At 42.0% G+C, this 20837-nt stretch overlaps 1 protein-coding gene across 2 annotated transcripts in view; it reads right to left on the reverse strand.

Moving 5' to 3' along the window:
• GAS7 (growth arrest specific 7) overlaps positions 1-20837 on the reverse strand; it is a 142701-nt gene that overhangs the window by 67425 nt on the left and 54439 nt on the right. For both annotated transcript variants that reach the window (XM_054978841.1, XM_054978842.1), the window contains exon 2: positions 11690-11810. In XM_054978841.1, coding sequence (XP_054834816.1) covers positions 11690-11810 — 121 coding nt within the window. The remainder of the gene's footprint in view (positions 1-11689; positions 11811-20837) is intronic.

Here is a 20837-nt window from a genome sequence, read left to right on the forward strand (position 1 = left end):
GTGACCCTCTTGAGGAAAGTTGCCACAAAGAAAAATACTACAATCCTTGGCAATGTACTCACACTAGATATGGGGCACCCTTGGTGTAACTCCTCATAACGTTTACTCAGAGAAGAGGTTCTTACAAAAACTGAAGCAAAAAAAGCCCTTTTGGGGAAAACAGAAGCAAACAGTTTCGCCAACAACACACAAACACCTACAGCCACCACCCTTTGCATATTGTGCAATCAGAATTCCATACGTGTTTTGTCTGCTTAATCTCTTGAAACAGTGGTGGGACAATCCTGCAGGGATGAAATATTTCAAGAGTTAGAACATCCCAGCTTTAAAGAGGCAATACTAAGGCTGATGCTGAGATCACAAGGTTGATCTATGGACATTTCACAATGAGCTTTTTACAATTTCCCCACAGATTTGCCTCTTATGAAAAACCCTGAGCCACCTCCTTTGTTGTAGCAATAGAGACCACAAAGAAAATAAACCCTCAAAGCCCACCAAAACGTGGTTTACAGGGAAACAACTGCAGATTTCACCAGGACATTAACCATGAATGGGAGCATATCAGGAGTGTTTGTGTTAAGGAATCACTGACAGGATAGTATTGGTTTCCCCCCCCCCCTCACAATAGGCAGGTTCTGCCATGTTGTGAATACCACACAAAAGCTGTACTATAATTTATCTCAGAACCTTCAATTACCCTCCTTTAAGAGTGACAACACATCACAGAAAACTTCTAATTTTCTCAACAAATAATGTACCAGCAACAAGCTAGGCTAAAGCATGAGGTTATCAGAACCTGTGGGGGACATGGAAGATGTTCTGTGGGAGGAAGGGCTGCCTCAGATCACAAGACAAGCAAAGAGCACTCTGCTGAAGATAGTGGCTTGCCAGAAGTAGGCGGGTCACACTTAGATTCTAGAAGTAAAAATAGAAGAACCATACTGTATACAAAATGTATCACATCTTTCTTACAAGGAACTCACATGGGGCTTTGCCTGTTTTATACTCATAATGATCATAAGAGAAAGTGAGGCTAAGAACTATTGACCTGTTCGAGGCTACAACGTTGGCTTCACGGTCGCAGCTCAGGTTCTCACTTTTCAAGTCCGATGCTCTACGGCACTAGCTCACTTTACAAGGGAATAACAGCCACAAATTGTGAAGAAGAAAATATTTTCAGGGATCAGGATAGGATTAGAAGTATCTTTTTATATAGACAAACATTTTTGGAGAGTTCAACGCTCTCACGGAATATTCAGAGAATATTTACCCCTTGAACCTTTACAGCTGAACAAAGCTGCTGTATTTGGGATCCCTGCCTGGATTTAGATCTGAATTTTGTGGGCTTACATTGGCCCATTAGTCACACCCTCTTCCCTACAATACACACAGACATGCACACACACACACACACAGAGTAACTACTGTCAAATCACAGAAATGCACAACACACCAGGAGGTCATGAGTGCTAATTTTTTGAAAGGGTACCACTGAATAAAATGCCCATTTTGAGACATCTTTACTTTGTGATTTTGTTAAGAATGTGATTCTTCCTCAACAAAGTACTAGAAATAAAAAGGATTTTTGGTTGCTGACTTCACTGGTTTTGTATATACGGGATATGAAAGAAAAATATCTCCTGTTTGGAGAAAGTTTTGTGGAGCACAAACACTTCAATATATTTCATCCTCTTGGATTTATGTCCTATGTCAAAGAAAAAGCTCTAGACCATTCCTCACTGCCAAGTTTGAAACAACCTTGGATTAACAAGGGGGAAAAACTGCATTAGATTTCCTTTTTCAACCAGCTTAAACACCCATTGCCTGCTGTGAAGAACTGATCCAGAAACCCATCCCTCTGCCAAAAAAACTACAAAAACTTTCCTTTCAATGACTTAGCAATGGAATCTGAAAAACATCCTGCAATTTTTGCCACTCACCAACAGCAGATAGTGAGCCTTAAATCAGGTATTTCCCAAAAGTATGAAGGTTTATTTATTCAGGAACAACAGAGGGACCATCCCCTTAAAAGTGTCCTTTATAATGTTACCTGAAGAGTAAGATATTCTACGATGATGCAATCCCTGGTCCAGATAGCAACTAGCTTCTTAGCAAGGAAGGACAAGGTGCTGAGCACATGTTGTACCTGTGCTGAAATCACTGTACGAGCTCCTTGCTTGGTTCCAGTTCAGTTCAAAGTATTCAGCCTCTGAAATCCTAGGAAGTCTAGGCCCAATACACCTGAATCAGCGCCTATGTTTCTCCCAGGATACTGTATTCTTCAAATGAGACCTCTTCTAGGCGTCACTGCTACTTGAGACACACAAGACACCATTCCCAAGGAATTCCTTGCCTTAAAAAGCCCCTTTTGTCAGTTCACTGGAGACTTGAAAACAGGTGGGGAAAGCTTTTTTAAATTTTTTTTATTGTCTTTTTCTAGTGGCTCATCATCATAATTTTAACTAACCAACAGTTATTGGTAACTTGGTATCAACCATTTGTCCTGTCATGCTAATTGCGAGTTATCAGTTTTAATTACAAGTAAATAACAGTGCAATCCTAAACAGAGTTACGCTAGTCTAAGCCCACTGAAATCTCTACGATACGGATTTTCCAGTACCTTTATACTTAGGCTGTTCCCTATAAAATAAGGGGTTGCCCTCCATAAAGCACAATTGTTGTGAGTGGGGGCCTGATTACTCATCCACTAGCATGACTCATCTTTATAGACGTTTTCTACAGCCCCCCACTAGTAGGGTTGCCAACCCCCAGGTGGGAGCTGGAGACCTCCAGGAATTACAGCTGATTTCCAGGTGACATAAATCAGTTCTCCTGAAGGAAACAGCAGCTTCTGAAGGTGGACTTCATAGCATCGTATCCATGCCAAGCACTCTTCCTTCCCCAAACCCTGCCCTTTACAGGCACCAACACCAAATCTCCAGGAAATTCTGAAAACAGAATTGGCAACCCTAGCCTCCAGACACAAGAAAGCCAAGCCAATGTCATACTCTTATCTAGTTGAGAACAGTTCTCCAGCACTGGGTCTCCCCATGAACAAAACTGCTACACTGTAAGCTGCTACAATGCAGCAGATATTTATGAAGGCCTAGTTTGCACATTCAGTCGTGGGAGAACTGTCCTCTCCCAAGCAAGGGACAAGATTTAAATTTATAACTGTTAGGAAACCCAACTACCATTTCGGTAAGCATCTAAAAACGGTTAAAGCTTCATTAGAAAAAACTCTTTAACATGCACCATTTGCTCATGTTCTTCCTTTTCTAGTATCTGCATTTATGTTTACACCAGATAGCAGACATTATTTTTCACCAAATTGATACATAGAATTCCTGTATTACGTTGTTTGAATATGCTAAATTCATTATGAACTGCAAAACTATACTTTAAAATTTAAGATCAAAGCAGAATACAACCATACTATAACATTTTACTGTACTATTTATACTTGCCATTGAATCTCAACTGGCATTTTTATGATCCAGTTTGAAAGTCAAGAACACTATTTTAGAGTTAATTGATAGTCCTTTTGCCTTCTCAGTACAAATACTGGAAGACAAGTATATTTTTCAGGCGCTCTTTTTATGAACTGTGATAAGTATTTTATGTGTCAGAGATTTTGCTTTCTGAATTTGATCATCTCTGTTTCTGATCATGAACAAACTGTTAATTTAACTGAGGGTCAAAACCATGCATCTGACAAAGAGAACTTGATTCTCGAAAGCTTATGCTACAATAAAATTGGTTAGTCTTAAAGGTGCTACTGGACTCTTTTTGATTTTGCTACTACAGACTAACACGGCTAACTCCTCTGCATTGTTGAAGATTGTAGCCACAGTTAATTTCTGAGAAACTGGCTTCACTGCCCAAGGTCTGTGAGAATACAAGATGTATACTAAACTATACTAAACTAATAAAACTCCCCTACTGGTATAAAATCTGAGCCTTGGCTTTACATTTCTTTAATCAGCTGAAGTTCAGGTCACCGATGCAAAAGTTTTAGAGAAGGTCTATCCTGTCTGATGATGTCAAATGTATAGCTGAATGAACAAACATTTGAATATGGGCACTTCATTTTGTCTCAACATTCAAACTACAAGTCCGATCCTGTTCCTCCAACGACTTCTGTAGTTAAAGAACTGTGGTGCATAATGTCATAACAATATCAATTTCACCCATTTTACATTTTAAATCAGCATTATGGACCAATCCAGATTTTAAAAACAGGAGGAAATCTTTTCCACGGAAGGCTTGGACAGATAGTGGGATTTTTACTTTGGATCAACTGATAGGCTACAATGAATTTTTTTTGCAATTTTCTCAGCTAAGGCCTAGCTATGACTTGTCAACTTTTGCTAAATGGCAATATTCACAACTACAACATTTGTATCCAAATAGGGCCCTACAGCATTGATTGTTTCAGAGACTCCTCCACTTTTGGATATTCTCATTATATCAATGCAGAAAATGAAACTTACGACATTTGTTTATAAATATTTGATGTCAGTTAAAGAAATAGGATATAAAGAGTCTCAAGTACAAATGGAATAAGGAGTTAGATTGCTCAGTCTTGATAAAGCAATGGGATAAGGCCTTAGCTGCTGTATCTGTAACTTTTCTGGGTCTTAAGTTGTAACTTATTCAACAAAAAATTATGTTCAGGGTATCCTGGACACAACACCTTTTTAGTATTGAACAAAGCAAAGGCCTAATTTTTGGCATCATAACCTACAGGACATGTCTTTTAAGTAAATGTTTTGGGCATGTCCAGTTATTCGATCATTTGGGGACGAGGATATAAGTGATATTAATTTTGTATTCAAATACTATTGATTTTTTAAGATGCTCATGCACTTTTAAACTATCTACTTGTATCCTTGAATCTAACTAATGGTCAATGAAAATGGATCCTCCATGCCCCTACTGTTGCAAAAGACTTATACTACAGTGGAGTGACAAACGCCCACCTCCCATACTTCAATGGATTGAGGACCTTACAACTTTATCAATATTGGACGAATTTTTACATATTTGGAAACCTTTTATGGATGCTTGTGTGTAGATTTCTCATAGTTGTAATACTTTTATTTTTATTTGTATGAGGCTTGTTTTAATTTTCCTCTTTTTCCAAATAAAGATATTTTTAAAAACCGTGCAAGTCAGTTCAGTTCAGTGATATATTGTCCATTCTTCTTTGCACCACGATCAGTTACTTACTTAGCCATTTTGACAGCCCAAGGAAGGATGCCAATCCTGAATACTATTGCCTCGTTCTGATTACTAACAGTGCACAATTCAAAAAGGTCACTGGAGCGGAAGTTTGATATACATTGATAGACTGTTAAAAGTATAACCCTGTGTAGTGTTTGCTAACATCTGGGGTGCGTTAGGAGTGTTGTGGACTTTGAAAAACACTGCTGAACTTCCAAATTCTCATTTTACCCCTATCTAATCTTCAGTACATGATCGGAGTCACACACCTCTGATTTTCTACTTCTGCTGAAAAGCAGTATTGGAAGACTGAATGTGATTCATGGAATTAGGCAACAAGCACAGAACCAATGAGAAACTGCAACAGTCCCATTCTACGTGGCTTTTTGCTCTCACCAATCCTCCAAACAAAAGTATGACTCTTCAACTTGCTACCTTAAAAACATGCCTTACTATTCTACATCGAAACCAAAACATTAAATAATCTAACAAGCATAACACATTATTTAATGTATTTACAATTAAACAATATATTACATGACCTTTGGTGCCCATTTTGAACACCCAGCCTGGCTACCGTGAGGACACGTTTCATATTGCTGTGTCCTAATTGCCCTAAAATCCATAAGCCGTAAGATCATGTATTTGAATTTTGAATAGATATGCTCTTCCATCAAAAAAACTTGGCTCCATTCCCCACTGTGTGTGATGAGAGAAGAACCAAAACCATAGAGAGGGTTTCCAGCTACCAGGAGAAAAAAGCTGATCACTTTAATAGAGGCTTAATGAGATGTTATTTATCTCCATGCCATAAAAACTTAGAACATTTCCAAACTTTAGACCTATATTAAAAGGACAAGACATTTTTCTCCAGGTCTGTTCTCAACGTACCTTAGAGTAACCAGTTATAATATTATAATACCTGCAAAAAGTTAAGCTACAAGAGACCCAGCATTCCACAAATACTGTTGCTACTGAAAGGCCAATATAAAAACTTGTCACACGTGTGAATGTGAAGGAAGCAAAATCTGGAATACAAAAGATTCTTGTAACAGAACACCACACAGACCCATGAGCACTGCTCTGTCCTGCCCTCCAAGATGTCAACGAGGGTCTGCCAGTCCCCCACTGGGGATCTCCCCCCCACTTACCTGGCCAGTGGGGGAGGCATGGCTCTCCTGGGGGCACACTTCTGGGAGGGGCAGTGTGCTCCTGCAGGTCCAATTCAGGCCCGAACTGGCCCAGATCAAACCCAAATTCGCCCACTGTGGAGCACGGGAGCGCTCCTGCGCTCCGCAGCAGCCCAATCCAGGCCCAAATTGTCCCAGATTGGGCTGCTGCAGAGTGCAGGGGACTCCCACGCTCTGCAGCAGCTTGATTCACGCTGAATCGACCTGAATCCAGCATGATTTGGGCCTGATCCACCCTGATTCGGGCCTGATTTGGCCCCCTGTGGAGCGCTGGAGTGCTCCCTGGGGCGGCTGCGGCCCATGCAATGATGTCACTTCCTGGAAGTGATATCATCACACAAGCCCAGGAGCATGCACACCTTGCACTTGCGCAACTAACAACAGGGCAGATAAGTGCTGGGTCCCCCACCTCCTGTTGGGAGGACAGAGGACCTGACAACCCTAGTGTCAACACACCAGTAGCCATCCAAGTCACTGCGCCACTCTCCCGGCTTTCCTGACCCTTGTAGGGGGATCTCTTTTCCTCTTTCAGTACCACACCCACCAACTGGCCCTTGTAAAAATTATCCAGAGGGGATCAGAGCACCCAGCTTCCTCTCCCTACATTGCCATTCTAAGGCCCTATCTTGTTCATATGTCTCCTGTTAACCAGCAACTGGTTTCCATGGCAACAGTTTACTGCACTTTTGCCCCACTGGGGGATTAGCAATTTGCCAACTGACTCCCTTTCTCCTGGTGCCCATTTTAAATAGAGTGTTCAAATGCTGGGTGTCTACTACTAGCATTCAAAATTAGGAAGCATTTACTAAAAATAAAATATCTACACACATATTCTCAGCACAGCAACAGATTGAGAAAGAAATCAAAAAAAGAGTTATAAACATGCGATTCCTCTGTCCCTCACTCTGTACATACCCTAGCTGATTTTATTCTAAGGCAGGCTCTCCATGGGTGGAAACAGCCCCCTTCCAAAAGAAAAAGCTTCCCCATCCATGCCAAGTAGTTTTATTATCTCTGTTGACCCACTCCTTGTGGGTTAAAGAAGCTTTTCCTGAAATCTCCAGGGAAATGCCTTCTAGCATCTTAAATGTCCCATATCTAGGTCCCTTCCTAGATGTGGCGGGTAAGACAGAGGTGTGCCCATGGGGGGCAGGTCAGAGGTATGAACTGGCTATTTCATTGTCTCTGGCAAGGGAGGCCATTAGCATTTCTAAAGCATCGCTTGGTTAGGCTGGAGAACAACTGACGTCCTTCCACCTGCTAAGAGAGAAAAACTTTTTAAAACTAAATGTGAAGGTTGTGTACAGCCCGAAACTCCAAATTAAAACAATTTCTCCATGATTCTGTTTTATACTAGGTGACTATGAAGGTTGGGGGGGTACGCTGTGAAGGAAAGGACTCACAAGTCTTCCCTGTGACTTTGGGGGGGTCCCTGGGAGGTTGAAAAGCTTTGAGACCATCCTAAATATCTACTTGGTAACTCCCTCCCCTCACTCCCAAGAGATGCAAAAAACAAATTGGGTAGGAATTGCTCCTACCAGCGACTCACCGAGTATTTTCTGCAAAATGAGTAGCTTATCTAAAACTCTTTACCTGCACTGCTGTTTAGAGGCTCCACTGAATCACTGCACCTGCCTTTTTCACTCCTATAAGCTAACACGAGATCTATAGCAATTCCAAGCTATCATGCTCCAGGGACGGCAAGTTTACCCTCTGCCCCTCTCTGTCACCACATTTCAGACAGCAAGACCAAATAGGAATGGTGTGTTTCCACAGATCAGACTCGGCGCATTTAAAATATATGATGATAGAAATACTGGGCTGGATTCTTGGATGGAAGATATTTCTCCACAAGGTCATATCAGAAAACAAGCTGAAACGTGAATCAGAATCGAATCCTTATTTTAAAAATACAAATAATTTGCCATATACCCCAGTAAAACTTAATTTAAAAATGTTATGTTCAAGCATTCAGGTTGAGCAAGGGTACAAGGAAAAGGTGAAAACAAACAGTCCCTGTTCCCTACACTTGGTACATCATAAACAATGTTTAAATAGGACATTTGAAGTCGCAGCAGTTTAAAGTTCAGCATTACCTTGGTCTCTTTTTTGAGACTTCACCACATTGTCTCTTGCTGCATGGACAAGATGGAGAAGCCCATAACTAAAAAGGTTAGTCTTTCGTGGCTTGTCCTCCCCAAGTCAAGGGCAGGATAGAAGAATAAGAGAGCTTCTTCCCTGAGTCCAGAGAATTTATAATGAAAATATACTTGAGCAGCTTGGCTTCTTCCCTCACTGTCTCCTTTAGGTGTCACCTTCCAGCAGGGTGTGAGGACAATAAACTATTATCCTCCTTCAGCCAGACTCATTAACATAACCAAAAACTTGAGTGCTCTGTGCTTGGACTTGGATGGCTCCTTTCCCCCAACCCCCCCTTTTCTGCCAGCTACAAGTTTACAGCTGGATTTCCTGAGCACACACAGAGTATAGTCAAATTGATTGAAATATTGGGGTGAATTCTTAGGTGGTGGGCATTTTTCCACAGGACCATATCACAAGGCAAGCTGAAATGCAAATTAAAATAGGCTCCTTATTTTAAAAATACAAATGATTTGCCGTGGACTCCAGGAAAAAAAATCGAACATGACTAGCTTAACTGTCATCTCGCACTAGGTCTCTGTCATATGAGGGAGACAATATAAGGATCTATGTGTGTTGTCAGAAAATGGGAGCAGCTGCTAAGAGTACAGTTTTACACAGACATTTTTCTAAGTTCAGGAGACATTGATTCAAGAAACGTTTGGCAAAAGAGCCCAGTCAGAAACAGATACAGAAAAAAACCCTGAAGTTAGTATCTTGTTATGAGGCAATTAAAAATTCTGACTGCATGCAATGCACATTTATGCAGAGTCTGAATCAACAGTCTGCCGTTTCTAGTCTTATGAAGCTTTACTAAACCACAAAGAAAAATGCTTTGTAGGGAAAGGACGTATGATGTATTACAAATCTTCCTCACACAAGAATTCCCAAATGTCTTTTATTATTAAGGGAAACACAGATTTCAAAAAGATGCATCTAGTTCTGCAACACCACAATTCTGCTGCAGACTTTCCTTATTTCAGCAGCTTAACCCCTCACCCCTCCAAAGGTAAGCCGGTAATCTTATCCGTTTAACCTTTGTGAATTGAATTATCACCCCTAATACACATATGCCCTGACCTTGATAGCCCAAGTAATACTAATCAGATCTTGGAATCTAGGCAGGGTTGGCCATGGTTAGTAATTGGATGGGAGACCTCCAAATAAGACCAAGGTTGCTACACAGAGGCAGGCAATGGCATACCACCTCTGTTAGTCTCTTTGCGTTGAAAACTGTAGGAGGAGTTGCCGTAAGTCAAGTACGACTTGATGACACTCTCTACCATGAATACACATACGGCCCCTGAGTGTCAGATGCAAGCACCCAAATACAACAAAACATAACAGTGTCGCAATATACACAGAGTAACCCATCCAGAGCAATACCATAAAGTTGAGACAAAGTCCTATGGAAAATAGTAACATTACCTGTTATAATAAAACGTTCACACAGTTCTCATGTGACACACCTTAATTAGGCCCAGGTATATGTAAAAAAAGCCATCAGCTCCCCCTAGCGCCCAAACAAACTGAGGCTTTCAGTATGCCAAGCCTATTTTGGTTGTTACTCAGTAAGTCTGTCAAACATTGCAATATCAAAATTCTTTGTTCATTATCAGTACCACACCCATTTTCAAAGAGCAGAGGAAAATGCAAAGCAGTAGAGGAATATGTAGGGTAACCAGGTTCCCCCCACCTCCCGGCAACCAGGCTTACCAGTTGCAAAGGGGCTCATGATACTCCAACGTCACTCTTCATGCACCAGGAAGCGATGTCTGTGCATCACTGGGGGCTGCTGAGAAAATTCTGGTATTTGGGCAAAACTCTATGGTTTAACTCTAACGATAGAGTTTTCCCCAAATACCAGAGCATTCCAGGCATTCCCTGGCGATGTGCTGCTATCACTTTCAGTTGCACAGGGAGCGATGTCAGCATGCAGGGATCTTGCTGACATTCCCCCACCTTTTCCCACCATTTTTCCTCCACTGGCCAACTGACCAGAGAAGGGAAACACCCACTGGTGGCAGGGGGATGGCAAGCCTAGGAAAATGCAAAGAAAACTGAAACATTGAAAAGAAAGTTGTGTACAATTAGGACACCATTCCACATGAGAAGTTTTAACCCCAGCTCAACCCAAACATCTACTTTCTAAGAAGTCGAGAAAAATGAAACACTTGATATTTCCTGCTGTAGCCTTCAACGGTGTTCAAAGGGAGGAGATACGTGCAAATATGATCAGAGAGCCTAATGTGGAATCTGTAGTGAGGTCTATTAAACACTGTTCATCGTTACTTCTATATGTACAAATCCAACACCCCCAAAAACCTGGGCGATGATGCAGCCACAGCTTTTTCTGCCATGTTCTTGCCCTAGTCTCTTTATGCATCTTCCTTCTCTGCAGCATATGAACTCCCAAGTTTACTCAGCTGACCCAGCATCCATTACATTAGAAGACCACAATACATTTCATCCGCCATTATTTCTGAAACAAAGTTGTCCCTGTGCTTATAAAGAGCTAACCTGGATTAATGTAAAGGTACTGAAAACTCATGAAGAACTGAAAGAAGCACCACTATTTGATCCAGGCAAGGTGCCCAGGGAATGCAAGCTTTTAAGCTCTGCTCACAATAGATTTCTCCACTATAAAAAGCAACTCCTGACTACCACAGTAGCAGAATACTTCAATTGCAGGCTTACATTCACTTGCCTAAAATTTTTAAGAACTTACATTCCCTGGAGTTGGCCTCTCTAACAAAGTGAACTTTTCATTCTATAGAATCCAAATTAAGACTATTTGGTCACTTGAGAGTACAAGGGAAAAACAAAAGAAATCCATGCATGAAACAGGACTGAATTGAAATGAAAAATTAAAGAGATGTCTAGCCATTTCTCATAGTAGTTTCATTTTTTTAAGCTTAGTGGTTTGTTTTTTAAAAGATACATATACACATACCTTTCTTTATATGGGATTTAAGTGTTCAATAAAACCCTAACCAAGTTAACAATATGAACTTATTTTTATTTGGTACCAATGATTTATAATATAGTTACTGACTTGTTAGCCAGCTTACATTTTGGGGATGTTATACTATCAAAATAAAATACATAAACGGAGAAAACAAAATGAAGCTTACCGTTGGTGTAAGTGTTCACATAGTACCTGCGGCCCTGGGGAGACATATAACTCTGCCAGCCAGGAGGGAGAAGGCCATTCTGAGAATCTTCTCCTGTTGGAGGAGTGACTTTTCTAGGTTTCTGTTGACAGAAAGATATAACAAGTATGTTAAACTGGCTTTCAGAGAACGCAAAGGAGGCTAAATAAAACATGTACAGTATGAAATTCTGAGGTATCCTCTGCAGTTCCTGAGGGCAGGATATGTGACTCAGAGAAGTAAACATCACTAAGAACCCAAACACCCCAAATTATCTTACTATCTACAGTCTGGGAAATGTATTCTGGCTATCTCTGAAAAGCACAGACATTCCCTTAGGGGCAGGGAACATGGTGGAATGCTGTAGAGCCTGTATTGTTACTTTGGCAATCCAACACATTACTACATATGACTTTTGGAAAGGAAAAAAACAGTACTCTGACTCCAAAGAAGAGTCATCGTAAAACAGATTCTGTATGTTTGGCCTGCACGTCTAACAATATGTCCGGTTACTTGTTTGGTGTATCTAATGTATTTTTAAGATCTCTCATCTAAGTATTTAAGATGAAGCATAATAAAACTTCTATTTATGTATTATTTATTTGATTGTACCTATATACCATCTTTTTCCAGCATGGAATTCAAGACAGTGCTCATGATGTTACCCAAGAGATTTCCCATCTAGACAATGGTCAGGCACATACATGCTTAGTTTCAGCAAGTCTCTCCTGATACGCCTTTCAACCTGAGATCTGCAATGAAATCTACAATGGCAAACAGGAAATTTCCACAACCAGTCTCCCCTATGATAAATGTTTACGACTATCAAAAAAGCCAGTTATCCGCAGTGAAAGATGTATTGCGCTAGTGGGATTTATTACCAACTGTGGAGCCTAGAAGTTCTGCTCTACAGAAAGGTGACTAGCACCACCCTAAGGCCACCATATTGAGTCCCATAGAAAAGAGTCCAGTAGAAGAGGCCTAGAAGAGGGATTTTCAAATTTTCTCACGTTATACAGGATTTTGCTCCTGATGAAGCCTCTTTAAAGGTAACAGCAAGCAGGATCACCTTGCATTGTTTCATTTCTCAGTTTACAGAAAGACAGTTTAGAATCGGGGTTCCCAATCTTTTTGGTATGGTGACCCATGGGTTCAAGGACATAGATCGAGATGGGCAGCCGTGTTAGTTTGTCTGTAGCAGTAGAAAAAATCAAGAGTCCAGTAGCACCTATAAGACTAACAAAATTTATGGTGGGGTATGAGCAGTGTCCCCGCTAATGTGAGCACGTGAGCAATCGCTCACAGCTTCTGACTCCTCTGCTCACAGCTTCTCAGATGTAGCTCACAGATACTAACCCTCAGGCAGCCCCGCCCTCCCACTCAGCCAGCATCTGCAGGTAGGCCCTACAGGGAAGGAGCAGGGATCGAGCCTCATCCCACTTCTCTGCTCCCTTCTGGCTGTGGCTGGTTTGGCCCCCAGGGGGGTGCCAGAGAGCGCCTCCAGCCACTGCTGGCTCTCTAGCTGGGGAACAGAGCAGAGCTGAGTGATCGGGTCTGGCCTGACCCATGAAGCCTGAAATCGCTAGGATCCCCTCAGCCCCAGAGAGCGGAGGAGAGGAGGTAGCGCCTCAGCTGCCACCATGGTGGAGGCATCATTTAACTTGGCCTTGGCGCAGGAGGCTGAAGAAGTAAGCACTGACACACAAAAGCTCATCTTGAAATAAACGTGCTAGTCTTTAAGGTGCCATTGTGTGTCTGCTTTATTTTGCAGCAACAGACTAATACAACTACCCCTTTGTAATCAGCATGGACATATCCATTTTTATACAGAAGTATACTCTGATTTTTGTGGCCTCTCACCTGATGGCTTTTATTGTTAAATTGTTTTGATTGTAATCAAAATAATTCAATTGTAATTTTTTTTAAAAAGGAGGTCACTCAAAACTTTAATGAAAGTTGTTGTTTCGACTCACAAAGTAGATTTTTAGCTCACAGCACTGCAAAGCTTAGAGGGAACATTGGGTATGAGCTTTTGTGAGTCTCAGCTCTCTTCTTCAGATGAAGATGAATAATAATAATAACAACAACAACAACATTCAATTTATAGACCACCTTTCAGGACAACTTAATGCCCACTCAGAGCAGTTTACAAAGACATTATTATCCCCACAATAATAATCATCCTGTGGAAGAGGAAACTGGATTAGACCTCCAGCTCACCATCACAGACCTTCCTTTCGCAACTCCAATGGCTGAAATCAGCAAGGTATATGTATATGGGAGAGAGAAAGCTGGGCAATGCTCCAAGAAGACAATGAGCAGATGTACGTGAGCAGCTTCTGACTGGGTACACCCACTAGGAAATCTTAGAACTGTTTTTTCTCAGACCTGTCAGGGGTGACATATGTGACAGTACAGCCCCCCTCCAATTTATGCCACAGGAAAGTTGCACAAAGCAGTAGGTCACCTACAGAGTAGCAAAAATGTAACACTAAGGCCCTTAAGACTCATTATCCTAGTAGCATAACAGCATTACTCATTGCAAAAGTATGTGCTGAACGCATCCCAATGTTATTCTTGTGCATAATGCTGCTGTACAATTGGCAGGTCTTCATCTATTCAGTACAAACTTCCGCACCTGAGTCAGAAAGCATTCCAGTATGTGGCCAAGGCCATGCCCCACTGTTTTGGTCTCCCCTTCAATAAGCACAAGCTCTAAAGACGGTCTGGGATAAACCTGAGCTGTAGTCTTCCCCCATGTGATACCACTAGTATGGCCTTTTCATTTTTTCCCTCCCCAGCTGGCATTGGCTGATGCTGGGGGCTCTTCCTTCTTATATAAACAAACTGACAGCAGCTGGTCCAGGGGTAGGTTCAAATATTACCAACCTGGTAATTCTGCAAGAATGAGCCTGATTTAATAGCATCAAGCTCTTGTCAGTTAATGAGGAGTGGGAGAGAAAAGGCTTAGACTGAAAACTTCACTCCCATTAGCCGGTATGGTATGAGGTCATTATTACTGAATTTGAACTGCAGTTCAAAGTGTTTTCTAACTAGAGCACATGAAATTCAATAAATCTGACCATCTGAGTATGAAAGAAATAGGCTACGTATTTGGAAATATGATAAAAAAAACCTTAAGTGCTTTTCAAAACCTCTTCCAGTCACCCTCCAGATATCCCCATCTTATGGGTATGGGAATTGAGAGACTGGTCAAGTGTGGAATTGGGAGATTGGTCAAGCTACCCAGTAGTTTATGGCTGAACAAGCATTTGAATCCTTGAGGTTAAACTGACTAATCAAAGCAAAAAAAAAAGCATATTTATTTAAAAAGACAACACAACAGGCATTTCCAAGGGATGTGAGGTACAAAAATATCTCGTTATTTTCAGTCCCAGCTACCATAAAACACTCCAGGAAAATGTGGTAAACACAAATCCATAAGAGTATACATAACTTGAAGATTGCACACAGGCCATGGTATGCAGCTTTCTATCGCAGCAGGCAAAGAAATGAAATCAGGGAGATATTCCCCCCAAATTGAAGGTACAATCACCCTCTCTCCTGTAGTGCAGATATTCTACCAACTACATCCTTCCTGCCTGTTTCCTTGGGGAGTATAATGGACCCCCCCACACACACACACTCCCCCTGCGATGAGGCAGATTTTCCCAACAAAATTCAATTTGCCTACTTTAGCTGAGCAGCCCCCAAGGGGTGTGTTAATCTTTGTGATTTGCAAGTCTGTTTGTCCCACCCTGACAGTCAGATATAATTTTGGCTTTTGAGCCCAGCTCAGGAACTTGATTGGGAGAAGTAGGAGCTGTCTTCCTTCTTGTTGGAAATGGCACTGGAAACTGTATAACGTTTAGTTTAGTTTATTATATTTATATCCCACCCTCCCCACATGTAGGCTCAGGGCAGCTAACAACAATATTTAGATACAAATTTAAAACACACACTTAAAACTGTAACACATAACAAAATACATATGGCATCGTTGCTCACTACTACTACTACTACTACTCTTCTATTAATAATAATATCCTGCCCTCCCCGCAAGCGGGTTCAGGGCAGGTCACAACAGAAGACAAAATATACAAGATAAAATCACAATCAATTAACACAGCTTTCTAATAAAACACCTGCTCACCCTATAAAAACCATATAACATCTGACAGAGGTGGAGGTGCGGCTTAACCATGTGTGGTCGCTCATATATGGGGGGGTAGATGGTCAATACATAACAGGCTGTCCTAGAACTATAAAGTGCCAATAATACAGGTGGAACAGCTGCTCTCAGGGCAGCATGGTAGGAGCATGGCAGTCAGGGTGGTCAGAGAGGGACGTCGTCAGGCCTCAGTCAGGTCCAAGAGCATCCCTGCATATAGCGAGTTACAGTAGTCCCGTCTGGAGGTGACCACTGCATGGATCACTGTGGCTAAGACATGGAAGGAGAAGTAGGGGGCAAGTTGCCTGGCCAGCTGAAGACAAAAAAAGGCAGACGTGGCAACTGCTGAGACTGGAGCCTCCATTGAAAGTGTGGCATCCAAGGTCACGCCCAGACTCCTCACCATCAACGCAGGCATCAACTGCAATCTGTCCAGGGCTGAGAGCCAGATCTTCCCACCCAACGTCCCATGGTCCAGATACAAGACCTCCATCTTCAGAGGGTTCAATCTCAGGTGACTCTGTTTCAACCAAGTCACCACAGTCTCCAGACCTGAACCAAGGCATCCGGTGCAAAATCCAGTCAGCTGTCCATTAACAGATACAGCTGGGTGTCATCAGCATATTGATGGCAGCCCAGCCCAAAGCTACAAATCACCCAAGCAAGGGGGCACATACAGATGTTAAACAACATTGGGGAGAGAATGGATCCCTGCAGGACATCGCACACCAAAAAATGGCGTGATGACATCTGCTCTCCAAGTTTTCAAAAAGAAATAATACCTTTATTTACAGGCAGGGATTAATTGTCTTCAGTGAATGGAAGAGCCGAGGTAAAATTTTGTTGGTAGTACAGAATACACTTTGAATAGCAGGCAAAATAGTTTCCTTGAAGCTTGATTTCTTATATTCTTGGTTCTTAACAGTGAGAGGTGTTTAATACATCAGTTACAGCCACAATGTTTCTTCACAGAGTTTCCTATGACAGCTCAGGTTTCCTGGAATTAGTTTACAACTGTTTCCCCTTCACAACAGATTGGAGTCCTCCTCAAAGTCAAACCCCCTTTAGAAACTGGGCAGGAAAATTAATCTTCTCCTAAGAATATATAACTCTTCTTTTTTTTGGCTTGAAACGAAGTCTCAACATACTACCAAATCACCCATGCCAAAACACCATCCCAGTTCTATAGTGTCTGTGTCAAGCAGCCATCAGCTTATGCTGACCCTTATACTAAGAATTCTTCTTCAGGACAGTGATGTTACAGTTAAAGCAAAAGATTTCTCTACCCTCACTCCAGAGGGGAACCTATCTGACCATTCTTGTCAGACTCGCTCACAAACTCTCTCTGAACAATCCTGTCAGAAACCAACTGTCATCCTGAAGGCTGGCTCTAACTGACCAATCAGAGAATAGGGAGCAGCCTGTCACTCAAGCTCTCTATTCCAAGCAAGAGTTAACTCTTTCCCTCCCAGCTCTCTAATTGCTGCACCTAGGAAACCTGCTTTCTAGTGCAGTCCCTCACAGAATCATAAGTGAGTGCTGGTCTTTATATATACTTGTCTATAACTTGGTGACTGAGGCATCTCTTGGTGACTTCTATGTGTTTGTTAATCATTGTAGCAGAACACATGTATCACCTGTTATGTCTGAAGCCCACAGATATCTAAATATCCAAAACAAAGGGTACTTACACTAACTACAGATATCGAGAACAAAAACATGAGGATTCATTAGCTTTCTAAACGAGGTACTTTAAAAATATGCAAAGGGACAAGAGTTGAGGAGAAACAGGACTATGCCCTGTTGCCAAGGCAACCAGGCTGATACTTCTACATGTTGAGAGTGTACACACAAATGTTATGTCCCATTGATAATAATGCAGTGTACAGGAATGATATCGATATTTGAGTAAGGATGTTGTTGCTCTGTATTACATCCCAATACAAACATCAGCACTGTTGCCTCAGCAACAGGGACCACTTTCTTCTTCTTCTTCCCAAGCAGCAACTGTCAAAGAGAACAAATGAAAACATGTGTGGAAAAAACTGCTCACCAGCAACTGATGCTATTCAAGTGGTTACCTGTGCAGTCACACTAATGGGTTCCATGCCTGCACAAAGCCTTAATCCAGAACAATTTGGAGCTAGGCTTTTACAGCTGAAGTCCTTCATCCTTTCAGGCCTTTGTGGTAGTAAACATGCCAAGAGGAGGAGCTGTGGTTTCCCACTCAGTTCTGCAGCACCTATTGCAGAAAAAGAGGGTCTGTGGGAGTGCACAGATGGCTACTTAAAGAACGTTTGTCATCTCTGTGCATTCACATAAGTGGGGGAAAGATCACAAGCGAATATATCTGGCAGCAGGCACAAGTAAAGTCATGCAAAGAAAGCACTAAGCTGCAATGTCAAATGAGACATTCTTATGAGCTGACATCTAAGACATAATGTTTAATCTTTAACAAAGGTGGAAGACTAAGAGCAGATAGCCACACTGCCGAGTTCTGATAGAGGGACATGTGTGCTGAAACCTAGGGACATCACTACAGCTCTCACCAAGTGTGCTCATGCAGTCATATGGTGGCATATGGGCTAAAGCATAGCAGATTTTAACAGTAGCAGACACCCACTTGTTGAAATGCTGTGAAGCTCATCTGGCCCTCTGAAGGACCCTCTGAACAACAGAAGAACAAGCCAGGGCACTTTCTGAAATAACCTGCTCTACGCAGAAAAAGTGCCAGTGTCTTTAGATATCCAGTGAAGCACTCTTTCTGCCTCTGAATGTGGGGAAATAAGAAGAAGCAGATTTTGCCTTAGGTAGAAACCAGAAACAATCTTTTGCAGAAAGGTTTTGTTTTTGTGAGAATGCAGGTAGAGAGGGTAAGAATATTTCAGTGGACCCCCAAGCAGAGCAAATGGCAACCAAAAGGGTAACCTCCACAGAGAAACTGCAAAGATTGCAAATGACTCAAGGCTTAAAAGGTTTCTTCATTCACTGTGAAAGCACAACCTACAGATGCCATAATGGAGGAGGGTGGAGATAGCTGAATAAAGCATAGCGAGGCCTTCGAAAAAAGTTTTCACTATAAGTCGCATGAAGAGAGCACTCTCGTAGGAGCTGCTGTAGCATAGTGGTTAAATGGCTGGGTTGCAAATCAGCGCTCTGCTCGTTTGACTCCCACTACTGCCGTAAGATCTGCAGGTGGCCTTGAGTAAGCCACTCCTTTCAGTCCCAGCTCCTCCACTGTATTGAGGGGATAATAATAACATTGACTATGTTCACTGCTCTGAGTGGGCACTAATATGTCCAGAAAGGTGGTCTATAAGCACATTGTTCTTATTGTGGGTATGGTTGAGTATGGGACAAAGTCCATTATCTGTCTTATGAATGGTGATGTGTGTGTCCCATCATACGGTTTTCAAGGTATAAGATGATCAGAAGTAGCTTATCATTGCCTTCTTCTGCACAGTACTAAGCAAGATTAGCTGAAGTGTCATTGTCATTTCCTATGACAGATCCTGCACCAGTGTCTCCTTCCACTACTGCTGCTGTCCAGTAATTTCTCTTCCATGATTCCTCTGCCCCCATCACCACAGAAGGTGTCAATTCTCTTCTGCTGATGTGACCACTTATTCCTAAAGGGGGTGGATGCATCTAAGCCTGGTCTCTCAGCTTTGACCATTCTGCCTCAAGCGACTCACTCACTGATACTCACATTAAGGCGAGTATCCAAGAAGGGTGAAGTACTAAGAATAAAATCCAAGACTTGTTTGGGATGGTAGAACCACTTCTAACACCTGCTTCTCTAGGAGGGAATTGATGTCCAGTTGGGGGAAGTATGTTTGAACATTCTGGGAAGGGGGGGGGGGGAGAGGGGGCAGAACCAAGCAAACTATTCCTTATCCAGCTTGACAATGGTCAGTCCACATGTCTTCAGTGATAAACTTGCTCACTGAGAGATGTTGACAAAGGCATGGGAAAGTAAGAAGAGAAAAACAAAGCTGGAATTAAAGGATCTGTTTGGATGTTCCAGACGATTTGGATCACTGTAAGCTGAAACTGCACCTTCATATAAAAGGACTTGAGTGATATCACAGTCCTGAACTGCAATAGGTCTTCAGAAGACCAGAAAGGCCTGGACTGATTAAAGCCTCCTGACCACTGCTTCGGGGTCTTGCAAGAAGGGCTGATGAGACCCACAGACTTGAGTTACAAATCAGAGCTTTTGTGCCCTCTCCAGAGCAGATCATCATTACATATTTTGGCTCCAGCAGTGAGTATCATGGAGCAAAAGGCAGGTGTGGCTGCAAAGGGTTGTTATGGCAATGGCCATGGAGCCACAGCCCATGATATAGTGTAAGGTGCTAATCTGCTGCTTAGTGAGACGCAGTACTTCAGTTTCAAAGATGAGAGTCAGCTCCTTGTTGTGAGTTGACAGGAAGCCCAGAACGTAGGATATTGTCTCCCAAAGGAATTACTGGCAATGGGCCATGCAGACTAAGTAGTCAGCACATGGAAATGAATGCTGAGGAATAAAACTTCCTACCTCATCCATTCCATGCCATACCTCTTCTGTCAACAGCAGCCAAATGTGAAATTTAATAAATCTTGCCTTTGGGAGGACTCCACCATGATAAGAATTAGGCAGAAGGTGGGGGAGGAGGAAGTTGCATCCTTCTTGTTGCACATTTTAGAGGCTCTTGAGGCATCTAGACATTATTGGGACAGAGGCAGGTTTTTCCCAGGGATCCTTTACAATGCAATAATGCAGGTAATATAAGGACAGCCAAGTGGGGTAAGAGCTTCCAAGTTAACAAAGACTGAATCTTGGGCTCTCAAAAACGTTGCCTGATATTGAATCCACATGATATAGCTCTTACATATATATCCACATCTCCTTGGAAGGTGAAACTGTCATAGAATTTACTACTGAATGAACCAAGAACAATCTAAGCCTTGCACAAT

Source organism: Eublepharis macularius, chromosome 4 (assembly GCF_028583425.1).
Source record: "Eublepharis macularius isolate TG4126 chromosome 4, MPM_Emac_v1.0, whole genome shotgun sequence".
Taxonomy (NCBI): Eukaryota; Metazoa; Chordata; class Lepidosauria; order Squamata; family Eublepharidae; genus Eublepharis; species Eublepharis macularius.